Here is a 26,016-nt window from a genome sequence, read left to right on the forward strand (position 1 = left end):
GCATATTTTTATACGATTTTATATTGGACACACGTTTGTTTTGCATGTTTAGGTTAAATTTTACAAATAATAATACACAAAAAATACAAATAACTCCATCGAATAAAACACTCCGCCTAGACATCAAGTACGGAATACTTTTTTCCTCTCCACGAAATTTCTAAATTAAATGTTTTACTTTTGATTAATTGTCACTCTTCAATAGCTCTCGAATTTCAGGTGTCTTAAACTTTTCAAGTTGATTCGCTGGTGGTTATTTTACTTATTTAAGTGCATTTCATGGACTTCAGCACTGCAATTATCTGCAGTGATGGTTTCGACGATTCCATAAAAAAAGGTATGATGAATCACCCCCATCATACGACCAACAATACCATCTGCGGCTGGAGGAGTGATTTTGGAAACCATCCTAAACTTTGATCACGACCCAATCATTGTTTTGACTGTTTACGGTTGTCGTGGCAGTCAAATTATTCATTACAAGTGGCAATCCGATACAGGTTCTCCCTGGCTATTTCGACACTCAGAGAAGTTCATACCTGAGCTCCAGATGGCAATCTGTGTTGGGTAGTGTCAACTTACAGAGCACTCATGAGTTCAATTTTTTCACGTTACTTATTCGCAGAGCCGCCGAATTATAGTGGTATGATGTATGCCTAACTCGATTCCAATTGCACAAATATTTTTCTGATTTTTCCAGTGTTCCTGAGGAGCCCTTATCGCAACATGCTGTTGGTTTGTCGTTGTAGGGCTCATTTTTTAATGTTGTGTCACTGGCACGAAATTTCACAAACCAACGGATTATAGTGTTTCATTCACTATTCCTGCCCTAAAAGCACACTTGATGTTTTTTTGCAGCACTAGACTAGATATACAAAAATCCCATTTTGAGCTCGTAAAAGAATATCAATCAGAATTGTGTTTTCTCCATAGTACGCTCTCACACGACCTTGTGTAATAACATATGTGCTTCCAGACTGATAGAGCATTTCAACCTTTTTGCTTAAGCATGTGCAGAGTTTGTTAGTCATACGCGTGACTTCGATCTCTCCATTGGTTGCGTTAGAGAAGGTGGTTTCCAGACGAAATCGGACATGTTAATCAGAGCAACCCTATAGATAACATATAATCATACTTTAGCACATAATTTATCATTATGAAATATTTGCGTTAAATGGGGTTACTAGGCTAATGTGTTCAGTTCATCCAGTGCTCATAGTCCAGGCTGCGACTCTTAATAGGAGTGCTCGTTGGATATAAATCAGAGTAGTGTAGGAGTGCTCGTTGGACATAAGTCCGAGTAGTGGATGTATGGCCAATGCAAGTATAGGTCCCTACTTCTAAAGTTTTGATGCTACGAAAAGATGTGAAATCTCAATCAATTATTTAGAGTTTATTTGATATTTATCAAAAGCCACAATGGATGTGGATCACAATACCTTTTGGTAGGTTGATTGGTTGCAGTTTAGCGTCCCTTCTCAGCACTGAGGGTATGTGAGACGTAAATCTACAGTGTAAGCTGGAATCCAAACAATCGTGATGCGTTCAAATTTTAATGCTTTTCCACCGGGAATGGAACCTGGAACTCTATACACCAAAAGGTGGGGGCAATAGACCTTTCAAACACAATAAGTATTCACATTTATGTGCCATAATATTTACATTAGTTTAAGAAAGGAAATTATGCATCGATTTATCTTTTAATAATATACTCGTGATTTATGTTTCTATAGGGTAAGGGGAAAAAACAAGGAATGTCCATGTGCGTGCTTTTTCGGATACTTTGTCCTATCTGTTGGTGACTCTTGGTACTATTTGACTGTATATGCTATGCATGCGTAGATGTAGAAATATCCATGTAAAAAGGAGCAAAAACATTTGACTAACACTATTCTTTTCACGCAGCTTTCAATATTAAAACGCCGTTTTCTCGAAAATGCAATTTTGTGACATTCCTTCTCTTTTTTCCCTTACCCTTCTATTTTAATTATTATATTTTACTGTAGTAATCATACTCCAAATCGTAACTATTAAGTTGCTACGATTGAAATATCTGTCTCAAGTGTGTCATTTCGAAAGACCAAGGAAATGAAAAGTGCAATACCTAGTTAGTCAAAATGGTTGGCATTTGTAATCACAGACTTTTGCCATCGTTCAGCTAAACGATTGGAATCCGTTACGAAAGAAGTCTGAAGTCTGCGATGCGCAAGTCCTCAGCCACAAGTTGCATCGCCCGGTCATCAGGGAAGGTCTTCGAACCCAAGAAGTGTTCAAGATGTTAGAAGAAGTAGTCGGTGGGAGAGATATCGGGGAAATACGGTGAGTAAGGAAAGATTTCATACTGCAACTCAGAGCTTGCACCGTGCTTTGCGCGACATATGAGCGAGCATTTTCGGTCAACATGAAAATATAATCCTGTTGGTCATTGCTGGACGTACGCAGAGACGTTTGCGGGGTATGTTGTGGAGTTAAACATTATAGTGATCTGTATTGATTGCTTCCTTTCGTCTGAGAAAGACATGGTCGATCACTCCCACCATACCAGCAACAACATCTAGGGATTTTGAAAACCGTCTTGTATTTTGATCAAAATCGAACTGAAGTGCTGCCAGTTTATGATTACTCTAGCAGATCCATTATTCATCAACAGTGCCAGTCTGTTGCAGGAAACTTTCCCGGCTAATCCTTACACTCATAGAACTCCACACACCCAGACGATGATTCTTGTTGACCAGTGCCAACAAGTGGCATCCATGATTCCAGCTTTTTTCGCCTTACCGATTGAGCCCCGGATGACAGTGGTATGACGTGTACCTAATTTGTCTACAATGGCACGAGCACTTTTTTAAGGGTCCACTTCCACGATGCTCTGAGAAGCTCATTCGAACATGATATCTGTTGGTGCACACGGCGCACATTTTGCAATAGTGTGTCACTGGAATGAAATGTAACGCCGAATTATGCTTTGATTCATCAGTCCTGGCCAAAATACACTATTAATGGCTTTTTGCGGCTTGGTTCCAAGTTTGAATTCTTAAAGAAAAGTCACTCGCAGTATGTGTTCTCCCTACGACCTTGTTCAATAACGCATTACCTCCTGACTGTCTCCTGTACCCCACACTGTTTACTGAGTATGTACAAAGTTTATGATGTTAGACGCGTAACCTTCGTTGTGTTGCTAACGCAAGTCTCCCACCAAGACATTTCACTGTACCCATTCACCAACCTAAAGATGGGTACATTAATTCATAGAACAAAATTTAAATTCAGTAATTATTGCTTTGGATTAGAAAGTGTATACATATTATTCATTCCTGATTGATTTCATGCTCCTGGCCCAAATCAGATCTTGTGGGGAAAAACTACGACGTCATTCTGGCAATTAGGGAAAGCCACGAAAATAAGAAAGAGGGAAATGTCGCGAGTTCGGTAATCCACGCAGCTATCTATAAAGTATAGTAAATACTTATTACTGTTTTTTTCTCCTATAGGTATGAGATATGCTCTTCTGGACGCTAAAGTTGCTTTGGTACATGCTCTACGGAAGTTTGAATTTTCCCCTTGTGAGAAGACACTAATCCCACCAGTTTATGAAAATTTTTCTACAAACTTAAAAATGAAAGGAGGAATGTGGTTGAAGGTTAAAAGGATTAGTTCTTAAGTTCACGAACGCAAAAATGTCATTTCCTTGAAAAAACAAAAGTAACGGCTGTACTATGCATATACAACTGTATATAAAGCTGTGTTTATGTTTGTATGTATGTTTGTACAAATCCTCATCGTTGAAACGTTCGAAATGAATTTTCAAACACAGTTAGTATACCTATTTCGAGATAGAGCGTAGTCTTTTTACATTTTAATGCGTATCCTAAGAGAGGAACAGGGGTCGAAATTTGATGTTAAAAAGACAGTAATAAGTACATAAGAACACTCCTCATGGTTTTGTTTTTAGTCATGCACAAATATTTTTTTAGGAAAGTAATTTTCTTCAAAACAGAAGTTTTTTTTTTTTACTTTCTAGTACGATTTGCTTCATTTTTATCTTTCAGTACGATTTATTTTAATTTTGAAGGAAATTATGTTTTTAAAGAAATGATTTTATTCTATCTTATTTTATTTTTAAAGAAGTTATTTTTATTTTATTTTATTTTTTATTCTTAAAGAAATTACTTTTATTTTATTCCTTTTTTACTTTTAAAGAAATTATATTTATTTTATTTTGTTTCTTTATTTTTAAACAAATTATTTTTATTTTATTTTATTTTTATTATTTTTAAAGGAAATAATTTTTATGTTATTTTATTTATTATTTTAAAGAAAACTATTTTTATTTTATTTTACTTTTTTACTATTTGTATGTTTTCGCATGCAGTCAATTCTTGATATCTATCGTACTTTCACAATCTCAAACGTAACTTACGAAAATATCCTGGGTGTTATACTGTAATACCAATTCCAGAGCATTTTTGGTTGTATAACGAAACAGGATATAAAGTTAGTAGAGACTCATATTAATAACTTAATAGAAATACATAAATATGTAGACTTATATAAAAGTAATGATGGAGAATTGTATTGCCACCGGACTTGCGTCATTGTGCAAAAATTCCTAACTCTATGATGTCAGGAAACGAGTTAAATTAAGGTTGCATGATTTGAGGACAAAGTTGAACCTGGACACGTATGAACGATTTTGACTTAAAGAAAAGAATATAATTATTAGATAGTGTACCTGGGTTTTTGAAAATTCCGCTTGTAGATTGAAGGGGAGTATTTTTATAACATTCTTTATGTGTTTGGAAGCTATACATATTAACACCGTTGAACTATTTGAAAAGAATTTCGGGACGTAGTTGGCATCTACCTCGAGCTGGCTTTTTATCATGGCGATTTCATTATAATGCATTTTCTAAGGGGCAAAAGGGGATCATATATGTGCTATAGTGATGGCACGGAGTCGTGAACTTGATCTAAATCTATTAGTTTCAACATCCAACAGATCACAAGGGTACACCCCGGTCGCCAACCCCCCCCCATTCATGAAATTTTGTCATTGTCGTCTCTTATACGGAAAAATCTTTGAGTTTTACGTCCCACGGTTATGCCGGTTAGGCTAAAGGAGACGGTGATGATGAGTAATGAATGAAATGGTGGAATGAAGAAAGTGGGAGGAAACGGGAGAACCCCGAGAAAACCCACGCACACGGTGTTTGTCCACCACAAAGTTCACTTGGCGGGGGCTGGGATCGAACCCGGGACCCCTAGCACCAGAGGCGAACGCTCTACCACTGAGCCACCGCGTCCCCCCCCTGTCTCTTATACGGAGAACATCTCCTGAGGGTACAGTGTTGTCAGATAGCCGCTAAGTTTTGTTTTGTTTATTTTTGTTGTCGTTGTTTTATATTTTTGCTGTTATTATTGCTACTGTTTTATTCCAATAACTGCTGTTAGTATTCGTATTATAGTCATTTAAATGCTGTTTCTTTGTCGCTCGTTCACGATGTCTTCTAAGACTGGCAATTCTGCTGGTGCATTTATACTGTTTCACTTTTTCTCAAGTGTGCGTTCGGAAGGCAACTTCACGAATCGCACCGAATTCTTCCGATACATCTTACTTGATACGAAGCGGTTCTAGCCCAGACTTCACGAGTCGTTGTGATCACTATAGCAATAAAATATTTTAGAAATCCCCGAAGTTAAGCAAACAATACTCATTATATCCTCATCAAAAATGAATAGAGACGTGTTCCAGCGTTTCTGAAAATTTCGTTTCCAAGGTGGGAAGGAGAGCAAGGAGATATGCGTACTGCTGTGTGGAAGAGTTACCACTTCTTATATTCTACCTAAGTAAGGTCGCGTGCTTTATTACATATGTTATATTTCTCTGGGTGTAAGTTGATATTAAATTACTAACAACTTCATATGTATTGGTATGTATCTGTACTCGCGAACGAGAGTGTAGAAGTATAGTAATAGAATTTTATACACGAATATAGATCACTTACTTTTATGTAATTTTAGATACTATAATAAAATGTGTATTTAATATATCAAATATGTATAAAATGTCAGTAATAAACTAAATTATTACATATAACTACATGTAATTAGAAACATCTCTTACTCTCGTATATTACAACTTGATGTAATTTTAGGTTTAATTTATTAAAATAAATTTTGGCTACCATTCTGTCTTTTTTATTTTTTATTTATTATTTATTATTTTAAGAAAAGAGGGAAGGTAACATAAAATAAATTGTTTAATACAAACCATTCATTTCTTTCCCCTTTCTTTTTCGACAACTTACAGACTAATAACGTTTACAAGCTAAAGTGTTTCTTTTTGTTATTTTGATAATTTTAACAACATTTTTTCACTAGATTTAAATTTCCCTATAAACGCAGGGATATCAGATTCTGCGAAGAGCCGACTGTCACTGCAACCATTGGTTTACTAACATGTGATATCAAAAGCTCCTTCGAGGAGCCAAGAGTTAAAGAAATTGGGGTAGTGTTTCCAACCTACTTATACAAAAATGTCATACAACTGCAAGAAATAAGTTATTAGTAACCTGACAATATGCTGTATTCTTGTGTTGATATTATAACCTTACTTAAATGGTAAAGATTAAAATTGAATTAATTATATACCTACATATTTCGAAGGTTAATACCAAAATTATCCCGGGATGTATTATTAGATATCTATAAATCTGATTTTATGAGAATGCACAGTATGAATTCATTTTATACAGAGAAAGTCTAATTCTGGTACATAAATGTTAAATCATTATATGAACATTAGTCAAGTGGAATTAGTAGTCTGGTACTATTACACAAAATTTGGCGCAAACCAGACATTTATAAAACGAACAAACGTATGCAAACGGGCGATGAGTATGACATAGGTGTGATCTAAGCACGCAATACAGTAAGTGCACTATGGCAGGCACGCATAAAACTACCGTTAGGAAGACCTGAGTGCAGATGGGGACAATATTAAAAGGATGTCGCAGAAATAGTAATACAAAGTAGAAACTGATTCCAGTTCTCTAAGGATAGAATTTAATGGAGAGCATTTGTGAACGAGGCACTGAACTTCCGGGTTCCATAGACCTTAGAGTGAATTAGTTATGAGATCATTTTTATGTTGTTACTATTTTTGAAATAATTGTCTTTATAGTTTGCACAGCATGATGCTACTCTTCAATTAAATTCAGTTCCTTTCTTGTATATTGATGGAAAGTATTTCCATCCTCATCCGGGGAAACTTTAAATACACGGGAGATGAATGTAGCACTGAGAAATTACTGCTAATCTAATTTAAGCAGGGTTAGAGATATGACATGATCCTGGGAGAATTTTCTTCTGGGCCACCTCCTGAAGTTATCACCAGTATTTAATATGATACGACCTGTCTTTTCTTTTCCTTTGAACATACGGATATATTTCGAGTATGAGGGATATTTTAGGAACGCTGGAAGGATTTATGTCATAGTATCTAATATAACTGAAATTCAGATGTCTAAAGTGGATTGCTCTAGTAGCGTGAAGTTGTGTGAGGAATAGTCTCATTTCAGCATTTGCTTGGATATATATATATATATATATATATATATATATATATATATATATATATATATATATATATATATATATATATATATATATATATATATATATATATATATATATATATATATATATATATATAATGAAATATACCGACAAACTTTAAGAGGTGAATCCTTACATCAAAAGAAGATAAAAAGTTCATATGGACCTGTGGAGAAAAGTGCGTAGTTTCAGAGCTAGGGCTGTCCAAAATCACATTTCAAGAGGTCCTATTTCGAATTCGAGAAACTGTGGATGGTGGTCCTTATCAGCGTAAAGGAAGTCACGCATAGGCAATCCGAAAATGCATATTTCCTTAGTGTTCAATGGGTGTACAGAGTATTCCATACAGGGTGAAATTCCCAGACATGCCATAAACCGAATTTTGGGATGTGCTCTGACTTTATGGTTGGTCCAAAGTAGGTAAATAATAAGCTTTAGTAGCACTGAACATGGGATCTTTGGCGCGAAATCGGAAGTGTTAAGGTTCGTCAGCAGCACGGTCTCTCGTACTCGAGCGAAAGCATGCTGCAATGTTTTCTTTCACGCTTATAAGTGAAGAAAACGTGAAAAATACCGTGAGAAAATACATTGCATCAAACGTTATTTCGAACACACACACACACACACACAAAAAAAAAAAAAACATGGAGCTGCCGTTTCCTAAAACTTCCGACTTCCCTCCGAAGTATTGGATGTCCATTGTTGTCAAGATTTTCTTCCTGCCTACTTTGGACCCCTCCTTGAAATCAGGGTATATCTGAAAATTCTATTGACATCATATGTGAGAATTACACCCCGTAGCGAATGCCCTGTACACCTATTGAAAATTGACGGAACATGCGCTTTTGGATTGTGTATGCATGACTTTCTTTACGCTGATAAGAACCACCATCCACAGTTTCTGGAATTCGAAATAGGGCCTCTTGAAATTTGGCTTTTGCGAGATTTTGGGCAGCCCTAGCTCTGAAACTATGCACTTTTTACCATAGGTCCATATGAACTTTTTCTCTTATTTTGATGTGAGGAATCATCTCTTACAGTTTACCGGTATAGTTCATTAACACTCGGTATATATATATATATATATATATATATATATATATATATATATATATATATATATATATATATATATATATATATATATATATATATATAATATAAGTGACTATGTTTGTGAATTAATAACTCTTGAACCACCCTACCGATCTATCTATCAAATTTTCAACGTAGGTGACTTGTGAGGTTGAGGCCTGAGTTGGTTTTTAACATTTCAATTTGATGGTTCAACTCAGGGGAGGGGAAAACATATAAAAAATGATAGATATTAGTGACGAATTCATACTTTCGAGATCATTAAGATGAACAGTGATATTTCCGATGCCGCTTAAATCCAAACTCAGCGCTGCAATTTGGGGGAGAGGATATATATAAATAATCGAAAATGGCCAATATTAGTATCCAATCCATAGTTTTCAAGATCGCTGAGACGAACAGTGATACTTCAGATGCCATTTAAATCCAAATTCAGCTCCCATTACTACACTAAGGGGGAGATAGTGACATGTAAATAAATAATTGAAAATTGACTGATATTAGTGTTAATTCATGGTTTTTGGGGAGTTCATCCTCTATTTCACATAAGCTGATAGGAAAAAGAAGAAGTTTTTCCCCCCACCACGCTCAAGTACAAGTGAATATTGGTGTTCCGTTTTCCACCATCAGCCCCCGCATACGGAAGTATAGAGTGTATCTAAATATGTCTGGGCCTAAATAATAAATTACAACTTTCATAATAACACTACGTATTTTAAAACACCTAATTACATTTACCTGCATTAGTGAGTAAGTAGCACATGTGTCATTATAATGGAAATTTTATTGAACAGTTGTATTGTTTATTTTCCTTCTCTTTTGGCATTCGGGATTGTGACATAATGTTGGAATGGCAATGGATGTCAGGGTTGGTAATTGAATGGGTATTTACTGCTTTGATACAATAATTTCATAATATAAAATCGGAAACCAAGTACAATATGTATGGGTAAATTATCAGAGCGTTAAGATGATAACAATAAAACTTGAAATAATAATAATAATAATAATAATAATAATAATAATAATAATAATAATAATAATAATAATAATAATAATAATGAAATACTTCTTGTTTCCTCTCTTATAAACATATGTTCTTCTGTCTGATATACAGGTGTTCTTACATTAAAAAGAACCAGAAGGAAAATAACCATATGTATACACACTGATAATAGTGAATCCATGCCTCTCGCTCCGGGCGCCTCAACTCAGGAGAAGGTCCTGGTTTCTATTGATTATTTTTCAATGAAATCATTTTCCTACGCTTTTCTCTTCGTGCGTGCACCTGGTCTGATGGTATCAAAGTATCTTTTTTGTTTGTTTGTTGTTTATTAACACAAGGCGATAAATTTACGGTAAAGCATCACACATACAAGATTCATCAAGATTAAAGTCTTCTGAGTTTATTAAGAAAGGAAAATTTGTTATGGTGGACTTAGAAAAATAATCCCAGATTGATTGAAGCCTGACACGAAGTAGTAACTACAGATACCACGTAATTTGAACAGGCCCATGTTTGAGTCTGCCGTTTGTAACCAAATTATAATTATTGGAGCTTAATCATCATAGTGAATTTGACGCCCCGAAAATCCCCTAAAATTTGGCGCCTTGTGCGGTTGCAATCCTCCCCCGGCCCTTTCGTCGGCCTTGAGTTTAGTCAATTGATAATAAAGGAAAATGACTTTTGAATTGTTACTTGATTATTTTGATAAAAATGGAGTTGTCAACAGTGCTGACGACCGTTGAGGGAGAACGAGAGTTTGGAAACGAAATTAAATCTTTGAGTTTCACGTATCGCAGTTATGCCGGATAGGCTAAAGGAGACTGTGATGACGAGAATGGATGAAACAGTGCAATGAATGAAGAACTCCGAGAAAATCTGCAAAAAAGTGCTTGTCCGCCACAAAGCCCACTTAGCACGAGCTGGGATCGAACCAGGGCCTCATGCATAAGAGGTGAACGCTCTACCACGGAGCACCACGGTCCCAACAAAAGTTTGGAGTTCTCACGGAACTCTTCTCTGGAGGCCAATTCAATTAATGGGTGACTTCAAATCCTCTATAAAATCAACATATATAAATACACACAAAAGGACAAATAATACTGAGTAAAAGGTATTAGTATCAGTTGCTGCTCTCCAGAGGTTCTGTATTCATACTTTAGTCACTCTCGCCAGAGTCGTCACTGTTGTCTCCAAGGTTAATAACGATTTTTTTCTGTAACTTCGTCAGATATCCTGTCAAGTTCCCAGTATTTCGTTTCTTCCATCTCCACTACATGTTGAACACAATCTTTCCACTTTTCACCTGTTACCATTTTTAACCCTTCCTCCGAAAGGGTATTCACTTCACTAAATGTAAAACGTTTATGGTTTCGTGCCACATGTTCCTTTACTTGACTCCAAATCAGTTCAATTGGATTAAGTGTACAATAGTAGGGGGGTATTCTGAGAACTTCCCTTCCTGAAGAAAAAATGAAATGAAATCTGATTTTATGAGAATGCACAGTATGAATTCATTTTATACAGAGAAAGTCTAATTCTGGTACATAAATGTTAAATCATTATATGAACATTAGTCAAGTGGAATTAGTAGTCTGGTACTATTACACAAAATACCGTGGAGTTTTACGTCCCACGGTTCTGCCGGTTAGGCTAAAGGAGACGGTGATGATCAGTAATGAATGAAATGGCGGAATGAAGAAAGTGGGAGGAAACGGAAGAACCCCGAGAAAGCCCACGCACACGGTTTGTCCACCAAAAAGTTCACTTGGCGGGGTCTGTGATCGAACCCGGGACCCCAAGCACCAGAGGTGAACGCTGTACCACTGAGTCACCGCGTCCCCACCCTTCCTGAAGAGGCCACCATTTTGTTCATTTTATACTTGCGGCATTCACTTTTGACTGCAGGAGGTATAACACTAATTAACTCAGTTTTAACGAACGAGTCGTCATAAGAAATGCTTTTATTTTGAATCCATTCTTTTATTTTATTTTTTGTCCAAGACATGGTGGGAAGCCGATCTACCTTTACACTGTGATAAGATGCGTTATCCATGACTATCACGCAGTTCGGTTTTAGAAGTGGAAATATGTTCTGAAACCAAGGTAACATTTTACCTTTACCGGTAGAGTTCTTAAGTCCATTGGAGAGTCCAGAAAGAAAGGCTTGTTTACTGGAATTCACAGTTTCGTCTACCATTACCCTTGACATGCATTTACCCATGTCTCATCAAGATAGTAAATTTTCCTATCCTCTGCTCCGTACTTCTTAATTAAACGGAGATGTTTTCTCCTCCACAATACTATGTCATCCATATCAACTACAACAGATTTTTTATTGTGCGATACATATCTGCATTTCATTATTTTCAACAGCGTATGGAATGTTGTGCGAAAAAAGGAAGACAGTTCATCATCTGTGTTTACAGCTGCCAAAATTTAATTTAGCGTTGGCAATTCATTACGGAAAAAGAACTGATGTGCCTTTGATCAAATTGCCGATTTCGTGAAGTCGTCATAGTTTTCCGCGAGGGAAATACTTGTACGTGTATTTTTGGAACTTTTAAATTTATTTGCATTAAATTTAGCCTCCCGCCTAATTCTATAAACAGTTGCCTTTCCTACGGTTGTCTGTTTCCCAGTCATGTCGGCTAATTTTCCAACAGTTAAACTAGGGTGTTGTTGTCTTAAAGCATGGAAGATATTCAAAATGGAACGCTTCTCACCACTCCGTAACGCTTTCCCGGGCTCATGTTTTATCACAGAACTACTGCAAGCATCATGAATTGTCGCTTCACAAAGCACTAAATACGCAATTATTTACAATTTAATATACACTAAAATTTGTTTAAGATAATATAAATTATACAAAATATAATGGATACAAAATACAATTTAATATACACTAATTTCACACGACACTATGGGCCTTATGCAGAGTCGTTCTGACGGGCATACTAAATAGTTCGGGCATACTAACATATGTTTCCTGCAGTAGTCAAGCCTTTAATATGACGGTAATCATACGTCAAAACGACTCTGCATAAGGCAGTATATATAATATAGTTACCACACACGCTAAATTCATACACTATTTGCACAGGTCGGTAGTCTGCGTACTCGATACCAAGACAAGCAGAAGATTACCTTCCTTGAAATTGTAAATAAAGACAGAATGTCGACACAATTGGTTTTCTTCCTCTGCCGGTTCTTAAGTGAAACAATGATGGAAATTAACTTTATAACGAATTAGTTCTTATTTCTAGAAATGCAATTTAATAAGTAGGACTAAAGCCAAAACTTTAATATATAAATAGTAAGAAATACTTTTCTTAAACACAAAATTAAAAAAAAAAAAACAGTTGTTATTCGGGGTTGACAGGTAAAAGAAACAGCAGTGCTTTCTCAACATCAGGTGCGAGCGAATTGACGTACGAATTTATAGTGTACACGATTTTGTTTATTACAAAAGCTTCCCTCCCTGTGAAGATCAACGGCTTGCTTTCCCCTCTGTACTGGAGAGTGGTGGGAGGGAGGGGAGTTTCCTATCAGGTTGCCTGGAATAGATGATAGCTAGCTAGCTAGATAGATAGATAGATCCTTAGGGGACATTTGTCCCCACTCTGGCAGCCTTAAAGATGTCTTTGTTTTTTAGGTCATACTGGGTATAAATGCACGCATATTTTCAAAGGTATTTTAGATCACAGAAATCAGAGACTGATCAATATTCAAGACGGTCATATCTATACATTTTCTCACTCCCCATTCACGGTTTCCTTCAGTTACAGCGTTCCTCACGAGACGATACATTTCTTGTCTCCAAAACGAAGCTTAATTCGAGAAGAGAAGTTTTTTTTTTTTTTTTTAATTCGAGACGAGAGGAGAAACTTCAGGAATCTCATACGCAACGCTAACTCATCCAAGTCTTACATCTAAAATATTGTCATAGTGTTGCATGATTCATCGTATAAAAACTATAAATAGAGAATTTGATGTTACGGAAATAATGAAAAGTATTTTCTAACGTTTAAAGATATGCGAATGATCATTTAATATACTTGAAGAATATATTTCATATAGCTAATATATATTTCAATACACTTCATTTAATATACGTACTTCAATATACGAGGGAGGTTCAATAATTATTGTCCCGGGCATATTTAAAATACTTGAGCTGTGATGGATGATGGGGGATATTGTAGCCTAAAGTCTTAGATGTCTATATGCTAAATTTCAGAACCATAGCTGCTATATTAATATTCTTTTTTGTCGTTTCAGGTGTGAGAGGTGGCACCTAGCTTGAAAAATGGAGAAAACCGAACAACGAGCTGTCATCAAGTACCTCCACAAAAAGGGGTTAAGCTCAAAGGAGATTCATGAGGACTTAATCAGTGTGTTGGGTGATGGGGCTCCTTCCTACCAGGTGGTAAAGAACTGGTGCCGCGACTTCCGTTGCGGTAGGGAAAGCTGTCAACAGGCCCCTGGTGCTGCTCCTCCAACAACAGCATGCACCCCGGTAAACATTGATGCTGTGCATGATACGCTTATAGCAGACAGACGAATCACGGTGCAACAGTTAGCATACATCATGCACATCTCTGTAGGCTCAGTGGAAACCATTGTGCATAAACACTTGGGATTCAGAAAGGTGTTAGCGCGATGGGTACCTAAAATGTTATCTCGTGAACATCAGAAAGACAGAGTTCGCTGTTCAAGGGCTGGTTTGGAGGTTATGGGGGCAGTCCTGAAACAGTTTTGTGATAGATTTGTGACAGTGGATGAGACGTGGCTCCATCACTATGATCCCGAGTCCAAACGACAGAGCATGGAGTGGCGGTGGCACAGCAGTTCGCCTCCCCCACGCAAGTTCAAGATGCAAGCATCAGTACGCAAGGTTATGGCCACAAATTTTTGGGATGTGAAGGGTGTGCTCCTTATTGACTACCTGGAGGTTGGACACACCATCACAGGGGCCTATTATGCAGTCCTAATCCGTAAGTGACGCAAAGCAATCAAGGAAAAACGGCGTGGGATGTTGCAGCGAACAGTACTGTTCCACCAAGATAATGTTCCAACCCACAAAAGCCATCTTACTGGTGCCACAATCCATGTTGCTGGTTTTTATGTGTTGGAACATCCTCCCTACTCACCCGACCTCGCCCCTAGTGACTTTCGTTTGTTCCCAAAGTTGAAGGAGCACCTCAAGCGGAAGAAGTTTCATTCAAATGCAGCTGTTATTGAAGCTGTGGAGGAATGGCTCACGGCTCAGCCAGAGAATTTCTTTGAAGCTGGCAGAGTGGCTTTACAGCATAGGTGGAAGAAGTGCATTACTATGAAAGGAGATTTTTTGGAAAAATAATACTGCTTATAGGTCTGGGACAATAATTATTGAACCACCCTCGTACAACGGCTGGATAAAAAGAAATGGCAACATTTTTTATAATTCGTGCCTGGCTTTATGCACAGAAGAACACTTGAAACATTCATTCAATGTAAACACCTCCGATCTACATCATATTCTGCTACACATGTAGGTATTGTATATACACCAATCTTTGTTGATGTCCCACAGGGACTGTCTTAGGGCACGGATGAGAGGTTCTCTTGTATTGTAGTATTTCCCGCGAAATGGTTCCTTCATTTTGGTGAAAAGGTCTTAACAAGGACCCTAAACCACTGTTGTGCACTGAGCCCACACGCCGTTTCAATCTCGATCCACGCACTTTCAAAGTCTTTCTGAAACAGGTTGTTATGGTGCTTCCACTTTCCTCCTCTATTTTATAACACCGCTGCTTCTGACTGAATAACAGACAGTCGTTACCATTCGCCACACTTCATCGCCCCACATTCCATTATCACCTACGGAGTTCTTGTAGTTTTCAGACAGAGCCTTCTGACGTGAAAGCAGTATTGCCACTATTTTTTATCCAACTTATGTACACTCATGTTCCAAATTATTGTCTCATGTCTATAACTGTCTTCTTGTAAGAATATAATTTGATAATGATTTTGCAGGGTACTTTAATACCGATACTATGTTATAATCAGGAAATGTATGTTTCTAGTAAATTTCAGAGCGAAAAAATTGTAAATACGAAAATTAGAATGAATAGAACAAAATATTTCTAAATGGACAAGAAAATTTTATTTTCGTTGCACTGTTCTTATTTACTGCTCTTTTGACATGAAATTTGCCACATACAGTAGAGCGTCGATTATCCGAAGTAATTGGGGGACATGGGTGTTCGGAAAACTGGTTTGTTCGGATAATCGAACTGTACATGTTTATTTGCCAAAAAGAAGTACTGTACAGTAAATTTATTCATAAAAACAGGCATCTCTTTAAGTATTACAAAGTAACGTACAAAGGCAACCTTAGTAGGAATATATAGTATGTGGTACAGTTTATTAAACAAAAATATGTACATATTACATACGCATTTTGCATGAACAATACACACAGTACACAAAATTAACGTTTAAAAAATCCTTTAAGCGAGCGAGTACACAGTTCGGTTAAGCGGTCGTTCGGTTGACCGACGTTCGGATAATCGACGCTCTACTGTACATGTCTTTGCCGATTATAAACATACTAACATTATAAGAAATACCCGGCGAATGAGTATCAAATTATATTCCTACTACAACATATTTATAGACATGCAACAATAATTTTGGACATGAGTGTACATTTGGTTTAAACTAGGAATGGCCAAAATTTTCCGGAATCGGAAATTTCACTTTCCGGATTTTTTCCGAAATCCGGAATTTTCTAAATTCCAGAATTTTTCCGAATTCCGAATTTTTTCCGATTTCACTTTCCAGATTCCGGAAAGTAAAAATTCCGGAATTGGCCATCCCTAGTTTAAATATTGTTATATTACACCCTTTTTAAATGTCTCGTGACGCGGAAAGATTCTGGAAACTTCCAGATGACAAAAATCAGTGCAAAAGTGTGAATACGTTTGCAAAATGAGACTAAAAAAAATTCGAGACAAGATTGCGAGATCTTTTCGAGAATAGAAACGAAACGAAAAAGAATTCTTTGCACCGTACACAAAATTAACGATATGAAACGGAAAAAAAAAACTTATTTCTCGTCTCGTCTCATAGACAACACTATTTTCTTATTCTGGTAGTATTTAAAATGGTGGCTTTTTGATATGTGTTCTTTCCAGAGAAGAGGTGGTAAATGATGCAATTCTGCGGATCATCAAGTTGCCTAGGTCCGGCCCTGGCTACGTCACTGACTCACTTTCATGAATTTAATAATTCCGAAAAAATAGTGAGAGAGAAGAGAAGAGGAACATTTGTAAGCAAATAAACACACAATTAGCAGATGATTATTTCACAGTATCTTGCAACTCTTTCGCTAGATGACGTAACTTATCAAGAGGTTGACAGCACGTGGAGATCCTCTTTAAAGTAGAGTCAACATTGATAACGTCGTTCAAAGCTGTAGTATATATACGTCTAGTTCTGATACTGTTCGTGTTAAAAGCTGATAAATGAAGTGATGAAGTGTCAAAGAGTTCTGAGTTTTAAGAAGTGTTAATTTTCCGTGTCACTATTAGTTGAAATGAAATTAGTGCTGTTAAGAGAATATTTTTAAAAAAAGTTTCACCCACAGTAAACGGAGAACTGCCTCCCGAGGCTTATTTCGTTTGACCTTGAATGACTGATGTGATCCTAGCTGGACGACTCATCCGAAGAAGAAAACAATATTACAGTTGTAAGTTTATTTTGTCTTCCGCGTTATTATTGTCAATTCATTTTTATTATTATTATTTTAAACAAGTGTGTGTTTTTGTTTAATATTTGTGAGACCTATATAGACTGTGTTTCTCTTAGTTTTAAGAACAGAAAAGTCCAAGATCAGACTAAAATTTAATCTTCATCGGTTAAACGTACTATTGTATGATACATCTTTAACATTTTGTTTATTTGGGCGTAACTTCATATCTCATCAATTGCTACATTATAAGATGCTTTCTCTAAGTAGGAGTAAATAAACAGACCTTATCTCGAAATTACCATATTTCATAGCATTAATTTATCTGAGCAGGGGGCACGGTGGCTCAATGATAAAGTGCTTACCACCCTGGATCCCTGGCCAAGTAAGTTTGTGGTAGACATCATGTCCGTAGGTTTTCTTGGGGTACTCCCATTTCCTCCCACCTTCTCATTCCATCAATTCTTCCATCATCATTCACATGCCTTAATCATTCGTCCCCCTTAACCTAACGGGGATAATTGTGGAACATTAAGCTGAAAGAAAGATTATCTCAGTTGTCTCGTCCATATGTTATGCATATGCATACTACCTAGGTTTCTTTCTTTTCATCCCTTTAGGTTCAGTTCCTTTCTCGTATACATCATAGGGTCACCACCCGTCAGAATTCCCTATGATATAGGTCTAAGTGTAAAGGACCTCTGTTAGGACCCATCCATGGGAAGGAAATTTACTATCGTGTGAAGGAAAATCATATTCACGGAGAAATTAAATGTCGACTAAAAGCAAGGAATTCGTGTTACTATTCGGTTCAAAATCTCTTGTCGTCGCGAATTCTGTCGAGGAATTTGAAGCTTAAAATATACAAAACGATAATCATGCCTGTTGTTCTGTATGGCTGCGAAACATGGTCACTTACTCTGAGGGAAGAACATAGACTGAAAGTATTTGAGAACAAAATCCTGAGACGAATATTCGGACCTAAGAGGAACGAGAATGGGGAATGGCGGAAACTTCATAACGAGGAACTACATAATTTATATGGTTTACCCAACATTGTTAGGGTCGTCAAGTCTAGGAGGCTTAGGTGGGCGGGTCATGTAGCTAGAATGGAAGAAAGTAGAAACGCTTTCAAAGTCTTGACTGGAAGACCAATCGGAAAACGACCATTAGGAAGACCTAGGCGCAGATGGGAGGACAATATTAAGATGGATCTCGCAGAGATTGGAATACAAAGTAGAAACTGGATGCAGTTAGCTAAGGATAGAAGTCAGTGGAGAGCTTCATGGGTTCCATAGGCCATAGAGTTAGTTAGTTAGTTAGTTAGTTAGTGAACAAAAGTGCATTAGCACCTGTATTCTGCGTATCCTTAGTACATTCACTAATAAACTTAATAGATACATTGTGCTGTAAATGAGAAACTGAAATCGGCATTAATCATTTTATTGTACTTACCAGTAACTGCCACTTCTTTAAAATTATCGAAACAGATGAACAAAAGTATATTAATCTTTACGTGACAATTTTGGATGTGGAAAATTAAATTTATTCTTTAAATTTACACTTCAAGTACAGGAAATTGCTTTAAGAAGTCATTTTTCACTCTCAATAAATGTATAAAATTCCTTAGAAGTAAATTTCAAATTTTGCTTGATACAGTCCTCGTCATTTCTTTAAAATTATCTAAACAGATGAACAAAATATATTAATTGTTGATGGATGGTAAACGGTGAAAGTTTTGGATTTACAGAATGGAAGTTACTCTTTAAATCTACACTTCGAACTAGATGAAATTCTTTCGAACTGGAGACAAATTTGAAATAAAAAAAAAAAAACGGTCATAAAGGGGCTGGTAAGAAGTTGGTACCGGTCACTGGCCTCGATCAAAATAACAGCAAGTTTTCCAGCCAGTTGGCAACCCTAATACATCATGCTCATGGTTTATGCTTCCAACTTGAAACAGGAAATCAAGTCTTGAACTTTCGGATGGTATCTACCAAGCAGTTTATTTATCTTTCTATTTCATCCCTCTATTCCTTTGTTAGTCTGTATCTCCGCTGCAGGTCTATTTATCCACAGGAATATGTTAGTTTTTCAGGCACTTTTGTACAAAATAATTCAAGAACTTTTATAATTTCCCATATGGAGCAATTTCATAGTTGACTAATAGTCAGCCTTTGCCTTGCATATTCGTCCTCGAAATGCATTCATCTCATACTTGGTACTCTGGAATTCAGCATGAATAGCAATCACGTTACTAGGAGGAGGTAGAATGGGCGGTGCCCGCCCCAAATTATTTTCTTACTCTCTCTAGAGCAAAACGTAGTAGACAATCTTTTAATTAATACAAAATTAATATTTATCACATTCAATTTAGGCTAGCACATTTTAATCATTTTTGCGTATTACTAGATACATCAAACATTTCCTATTAATAGACTATTACTTTTTTCTCATTCTAAGAATTTCAAACTCAAGTACCTTATTATGGCATAATCACAAGGTGAAAGGCTTGGGACTAGATGTACTTCTAAAACATAGTTACATCGAGGTACCTGCAAAACAATGACATCATGTGCTCCTTTTTTTTTCTTTTTTTTTTTCAAAAAGAACAAATCTTAAAAGATACGATTTTAAGTATGCTTGCTACCCCATCATAAACAACCAAGGGGAGTGAAAATACACTCGCACTCAGAAAGGTCTAATCACTGCAAAAACTCGTTGTGTGTTTTTTCTTTAAACAATAATCTGTATGTTAGTGAAAGATAAAAAAAAACACACATCTGTAGAGAGTTAGCCCAAAAATGTAGTGGGACCCGAAAGAAGTTAGGGGGGCCCGACTCAACCATATTATAGTTCATTTGCAAGCCTACCTTAGAAATTTTAGGAGGGGCAGTGAAAATTTAGGGGAACCCAGCCCCCCTAGCCTCCCGAGGATAAGGGCCTGATCCTTTCTATAGAGTTCAACATCGAGCTTCAATTTCAATATGTCAGTTTGCAATTTGAGTGCAACTAGCTCTTTTAACTTTATTTCTTGACTTTCCTCCTACACCTGTAATTTTTTTTTTTAAAATACTCGTTTCCCCTTCAATGATAAGGAGTTTGTTTGTGACAAAAACAAGACTAGTTTTCATATCAGAACTGTGATAACTAAGTAAATGGAACAGGTGTTCGCTGCTGTTCTAGAATCGAGTTCTTGTATTTGATAATAACCAAGCAATTCGTGCTGGGATTTGTTTGACCATTTACTTTAGCAGTGTCCATGTGACCTTAAACTAATGTGACCTAAACATTATTTATGAATGTAGTATTCAAATAGAAGGTCAGCTTAGTAAATTTAAAATTTAATTACCATCATCATGAAGTCTATTTACAAGAAATATTTATTTCAAATAATATGATAGCCGCTCCATGCACATCCACGTGTTGCACATATAGTAGAGCCGGCCGTGACTATTCGTTTAATTTAATGGTAAACTCTGTATTCCACAAACATTAATACGGTATTTCATAAATCGGTCAGTACTGCGCATCGAAGCAAGATAATCATGTATTGGTACTAAAAGATGATTAGTTTAATGATAGTTACTTCTTTTTTGTTCCAGGCTATTTTAGTTCCACCAATCAACCTAACTTGCATACAACAAACGGAGTGACAACATGGGTCTAATTTTCCAATCCATTTGGTGGGATATCGCTGTGATATTTTCCGTTTTCATTACTTCCATCATAATTTACTTCAAATGGAACTATGATTATTGGAAGAAAAGAGGCATATTTTATCTAGAACAAAATTTTATCAAAGAATTTCTACCTGGAGGATCTATGCTAAGCGGGAAATCATTTCACATTGCTCAAAAAGATATATATTTTAAATTGTCCGGGCATAAATATGGGGGTCACTTTGAAGGACGTCAACCGTGCCTAATGGTCAGAGATCCTGAGATTTTAAAATTAATCTTGGTAAAAGACTTTGATCATTTTTTGAACCGACGAAAAATTGATTTTGCCGGACAAGAGTATTTTAATAAGGTTTTATCAAATATGAGAGGACAAGAATGGCGTAACACAAGATCCGTAGTTTCTCCTGCTTTCACTGGTAGAAAAATGAGAAGAACTATTGAAGTTGTCAATGAATGTGGAACTGATCTAGAGAACGTGTTAGGAGAATATGCTGACCAGGATAAAATTATTGAGATAAGGGATATTTTTAGCAGGTAAGAAAGTAAAATTGGTAAGCTTATTTTTTTTAAAAAATAGTTAATTGACTCATGATGATCAACTGGCTTAGACTTACAGCATTTTGTTTTAGGATTGTACTCAAAGGTCTATAGATATTTATTCCCTCGAATTTTTTCTTGATTTATCTAAATTCTTAGTCTCAACTCTATTTGGTTTCTTTGTATGACTAAAATTTGATGTTTCGTTGCAGCACTGAGCCTTTGTTATATAAGATCTTTGTTATATGGCACTTATTGGACAACAGGCTCCACCAAACAATAGAAATTACTCAAGGAGTGGAGAATTATTTTCGTATATCAATTACACATCAAAAGCCTGTACCAATGCTTCACTCCTTGAAAAGTTACATCACTAGCGTCGTCAGCTTTTTAAATATGGGGGGTCGGGTGAATAAAAATCAAAAGCCTTTTTTCGACAAAAGTTATATATACAAAGTAGTATAGTTTCTTTAAATATATTTGACTAAAATCTGGGGGACGCATCCCCCGATCCCCCTGCTAACGACACCCGTGGTTACACGTAAGTTGGGTTGCATCTGACTAGGCGCCTGTGATGCCAGCAAAACTGTTGGATTCTATTTAATGGAATTATAGCAGTAAGAGGTTCAAGCCTTTATGTGGCTGACTGTACAGGTTTTCCGCTGCTTTGTGGCCTTCACTTTTTGCTACATCGTTCCCTTCCTCATTAACGATTAGTGTGTCTTTCAAACCCATGTCTTTGTACCACAATTTTTTAGATTTCACTCATCACAGCACCGTTTTCGTGATGTACATGACACCTCATAATTTTTATTTAATTTGTCTTTTGACACAATAGCTGTGTTTCTGGCGTGACTGTCTCTCCTAGAATTAGTACTTTATTATTATTATTATTATTATTATTATTATTATTATTATTATTATTATTATTATTATTATTATTATTATTATCGTTCCATTCCCTATTCTTCTCTCTGATTTTGCGTTTTTCACAGTGTATTGTTTTGGTAGAAATGATTACCGTTTTTTGTTTGCCTTGGGCGATTTTATTTCTCAATTTGTATTTTTGATCACTTCATTATATAATGTCTCATGCCTATTTTTCACTGGGACAGAGCATATTCTTTGCAATGCTTTCTTTAACTTGTTTCCACTATTTTTCGACCTTTCACTTTCTTTCTCAATACTACCACCATATTCCACCTGTGTCTTTATTTGTCGACTGGCATGTTATATTGCAAACTTCACTTACTTGATTTACATTGAATAGTAATTCCACGTTTTCAACTTTCAGATAGTCCTCTTCACATCTCAACCAACATAATTCTTCATACAATACACTCAGAATTTTATATCCAGTACATTCACATTTTTTATTCTTTAGTATTCCAATCTCATTTGTCGCACTTCTCTTTTTTGACATTAATCTTGTAATAACTGTGTTTTTATTTCTAATTTTGATTTAACAAGATTTGCTCAATTAGTAGGTACTGTCTGACTTCAATTTGTTACATAACTAACTAAGTCCATGGAACCCGGAGGTTTAACGCCACGTTCACAGAAGCTCTCCATTGACTTTTATCCTTAGCCAACTGGATCAAATTTCTAGTTTGTACAGTATTCCTATTTCTGCCAGATCCATCTTAATACTGTCTTCCAATCTGCGCCTAGGTCTTCCTAAAGGTCGTTTTCCGATTGGACTTCCAGTTAAGACTTTGAAAGCGTTTTTCTTCCATCCTGGCTGCATGAGCTGCCCACCTGAGCCTCCTAGATTTGATTATCCTAACAATGTTTGTTAAACGGTATACATTATATAGTTCCTCTTACCACTTTTGGTTGCGTTGGAGAATGAAAGTCGGAAATGAAACTTATTATTAGAACTGAGTCCATAAAAAAAAAATATTATCATAGTTTCTTCTTCTTTTTGTTACGGTGATCAGTGTTAAAACCGGAAATCGTAGATTTGCACTATTTTCAGTTTGATTAGAGGGTTAACGTTCTAGAGGGGACGCTGAATCTACAATAAGTTATTTTTCACCGTTTTTGCTCTTTTGCAGATCAATAAATCAAACAGGGCAAAGTAGTAAATTTCTATTATTTTCAAATTCAGTAGAAAGATGGGGACGGAATAGATTCTTTGGACGCTGAATCGATTCAAAAGTAAAAAATCACGCTATCACTGACCTTTTTTATTGGGTGTTCGGAAAGTCCACATACATCAGTGTGAGTTCGATTACTTTCGAAAACAAAGAAACACATATATTCTTCAATTGACCTATATTTATCGCAATTTCTGATACCAGTGTCAAATTTAACGTAAACATAAACAGTGTTGCAAACCTTGGTGTAAAATATTTATCTTTGGAGCCTTAAATATGTCACGAAATAGGACTATAGAGACTTTCCGAACCTCCTATATATATGTGTGTGCCGTTCTATGAGGTTTCTCATGCTTATCCATAGCATTGAATGGAAACGTAATAAATGGAAAGGTGACCTGAAAGAATAGATCGAGATCTGGATTGGGATAGCAGGTACCTGTGCTTAAGTGTTAGTAATTATGGTCTTCCAACTCTCCTGTGCACATGCCAGTTACTACACAAAGTCGGTCCTTAAAGTAATGTCAGTAAGTCTATTAAAAATCATTTATTCAATTTATCGTTACAAGTGTTTAAAAATCTTCAAAATAATATCCTTTTGCGTCGATACATCGGCTCCAACAGGACTTCCAGTCAGGCCCGCAGCCAGGCCGAAAATGTAGGGGGAGCCCGGTGGAAGTTGGGGGGGCGATCCAAAAATATTAGTTTATCTCATATTATAGTTCATTTCCAAGCCTATCGTGAAAATTTTAAAGGAGACCAGTAAAAATTTAGGGGGGCCGGCCCCCTAGACCCCCTGGATACGGGCCTGCTTCCAGTTCTCGAATGCGTTGCGGTAGTCCTCCTCCGGAATGCTGCGCTGCAAGCTACTTTGATCCCGTCCACAGTCCCAAAATGCTTGCCTTTCAGGGGTATTTTGAGGCGTGAAAACAAACAAACAAACAAAAAAAAACTCCGGGCTAGGTGCCAAGTCCGGGCTGTACGGGGGCTGGGAGATCGTTGGCATCAATGCTTTGACCAGGTGGTCTGTGACGATGAAGGCCGCATGCTGATATGGTTTGTAAGATTTCATGAACTACCAGTTTCAACCGGTTGGACCACGCTCCGACGTACAGTCGCGTCACAATAAATTCACTGACGTTACTTTGAGGACAGACCTTGTATATATCTCCGATAGAGGTAATCTTTATTACCTGTATTATCCTCCCTTATAATTTCCAATATATAAAAGAATATATATATAAAAGAATATTTTCACATAGAAGGAAGCACATCTAGAAATCCCATATTTTGTACACAGATAAATATTCACCAAACCAAATCTCGACTCGAGGGTGAAATAGGGAAGTCATACGTTCTGAAGGTTCACAAAGTACAGAGGATTTCAGAAGCCCCTCAAGCTATACAACCCGAACTCCTCTACTGTGTTGCAGGTTGCATACTCATCAGTTCGTGCAAAAACCTGAAGTAGAAAGATGTCAGTTAAAAATGGAAATTGACAACATACTACGAACACTTATTAGTTAGTAAAAACTGATAAGTTTACGAATATTTTCTTTCTTCAGGTACTCAATGGATGCTGTTGCTTCAACTGCGTTTGGAATTCAAGGAAATTGTTTGAAAAGTCCCGATTCGGAATTCATGAAAATGGCTGACCTAATGCAAAATCCAAGCAAATTGCGTTTTTTCATTATATTTGTATTTTTCTTCTTTTTCCCTTTCTTGCTCAAATGGATTAAAGTTGAATTCGTAGATCCTAGAAGTATGAATTTCTTTGTGAATGCCATCAAATCAGCTACAAAATATCGTGAAGAGAATAATGAAAAGAGAAACGACTTTCTTCAGTTGATGATCGAAGCAAGGAAGGGAGAGTTGGAGAAGGACAACGAAGATACAGACTCTTTGGAGAAGGACACCGAGATGAAAACTTCCTCAACACAAGATTCTAAAACAAGTAAGTTTCAGGTATTTATATTCTATTGTTGTCCAAAGAATAAGAAGCTTATAATGTAAGAGATATGTTGTAAATATTAATATAGTTGGTGCAATTCCAATTCCATAGTTGGAGGTTGTGGTAGCTTAGTGGTAAAGCACTCATGTCTAGTGCATGGGGTCTTTGGTACGATCTCATCTCACGTCAAGTGGGCCTTGTGCTGGACAAGAACTGTATGCATGAGTTTTCCTGGTGTTCTTTCGTTTCCTCTCATTTTCGTCATTCCGCCATTTTTATTCATTCGCTGTCTTCCT

The 26,016-nt window shown here is 36.5% G+C and overlaps 1 protein-coding gene across 1 annotated transcript in view; it reads left to right on the plus strand.

Annotated features, from left to right (window-relative positions):
• The window catches only part of LOC145667866 (uncharacterized), a 62,778-nt gene that overhangs the window by 20,747 nt on the left and 16,015 nt on the right, over positions 1-26,016 (plus strand). The window contains exons 6-8 of the mRNA XM_081735298.1: positions 3,492-3,640; positions 21,084-21,667; positions 25,335-25,723. Of these exons, the coding sequence (XP_081591424.1) occupies positions 3,492-3,640; positions 21,084-21,667; positions 25,335-25,723 (1,122 nt within the window). The remainder of the gene's footprint in view (positions 1-3,491; positions 3,641-21,083; positions 21,668-25,334; positions 25,724-26,016) is intronic.

The sequence above is a fragment of the Thermobia domestica genome, chromosome 13 (genome assembly GCF_964235325.1).
Source record: "Thermobia domestica chromosome 13, izTheDome1.hap1.1, whole genome shotgun sequence".
NCBI lineage: Eukaryota > Metazoa > Arthropoda > Insecta > Zygentoma > Lepismatidae > Thermobia > Thermobia domestica.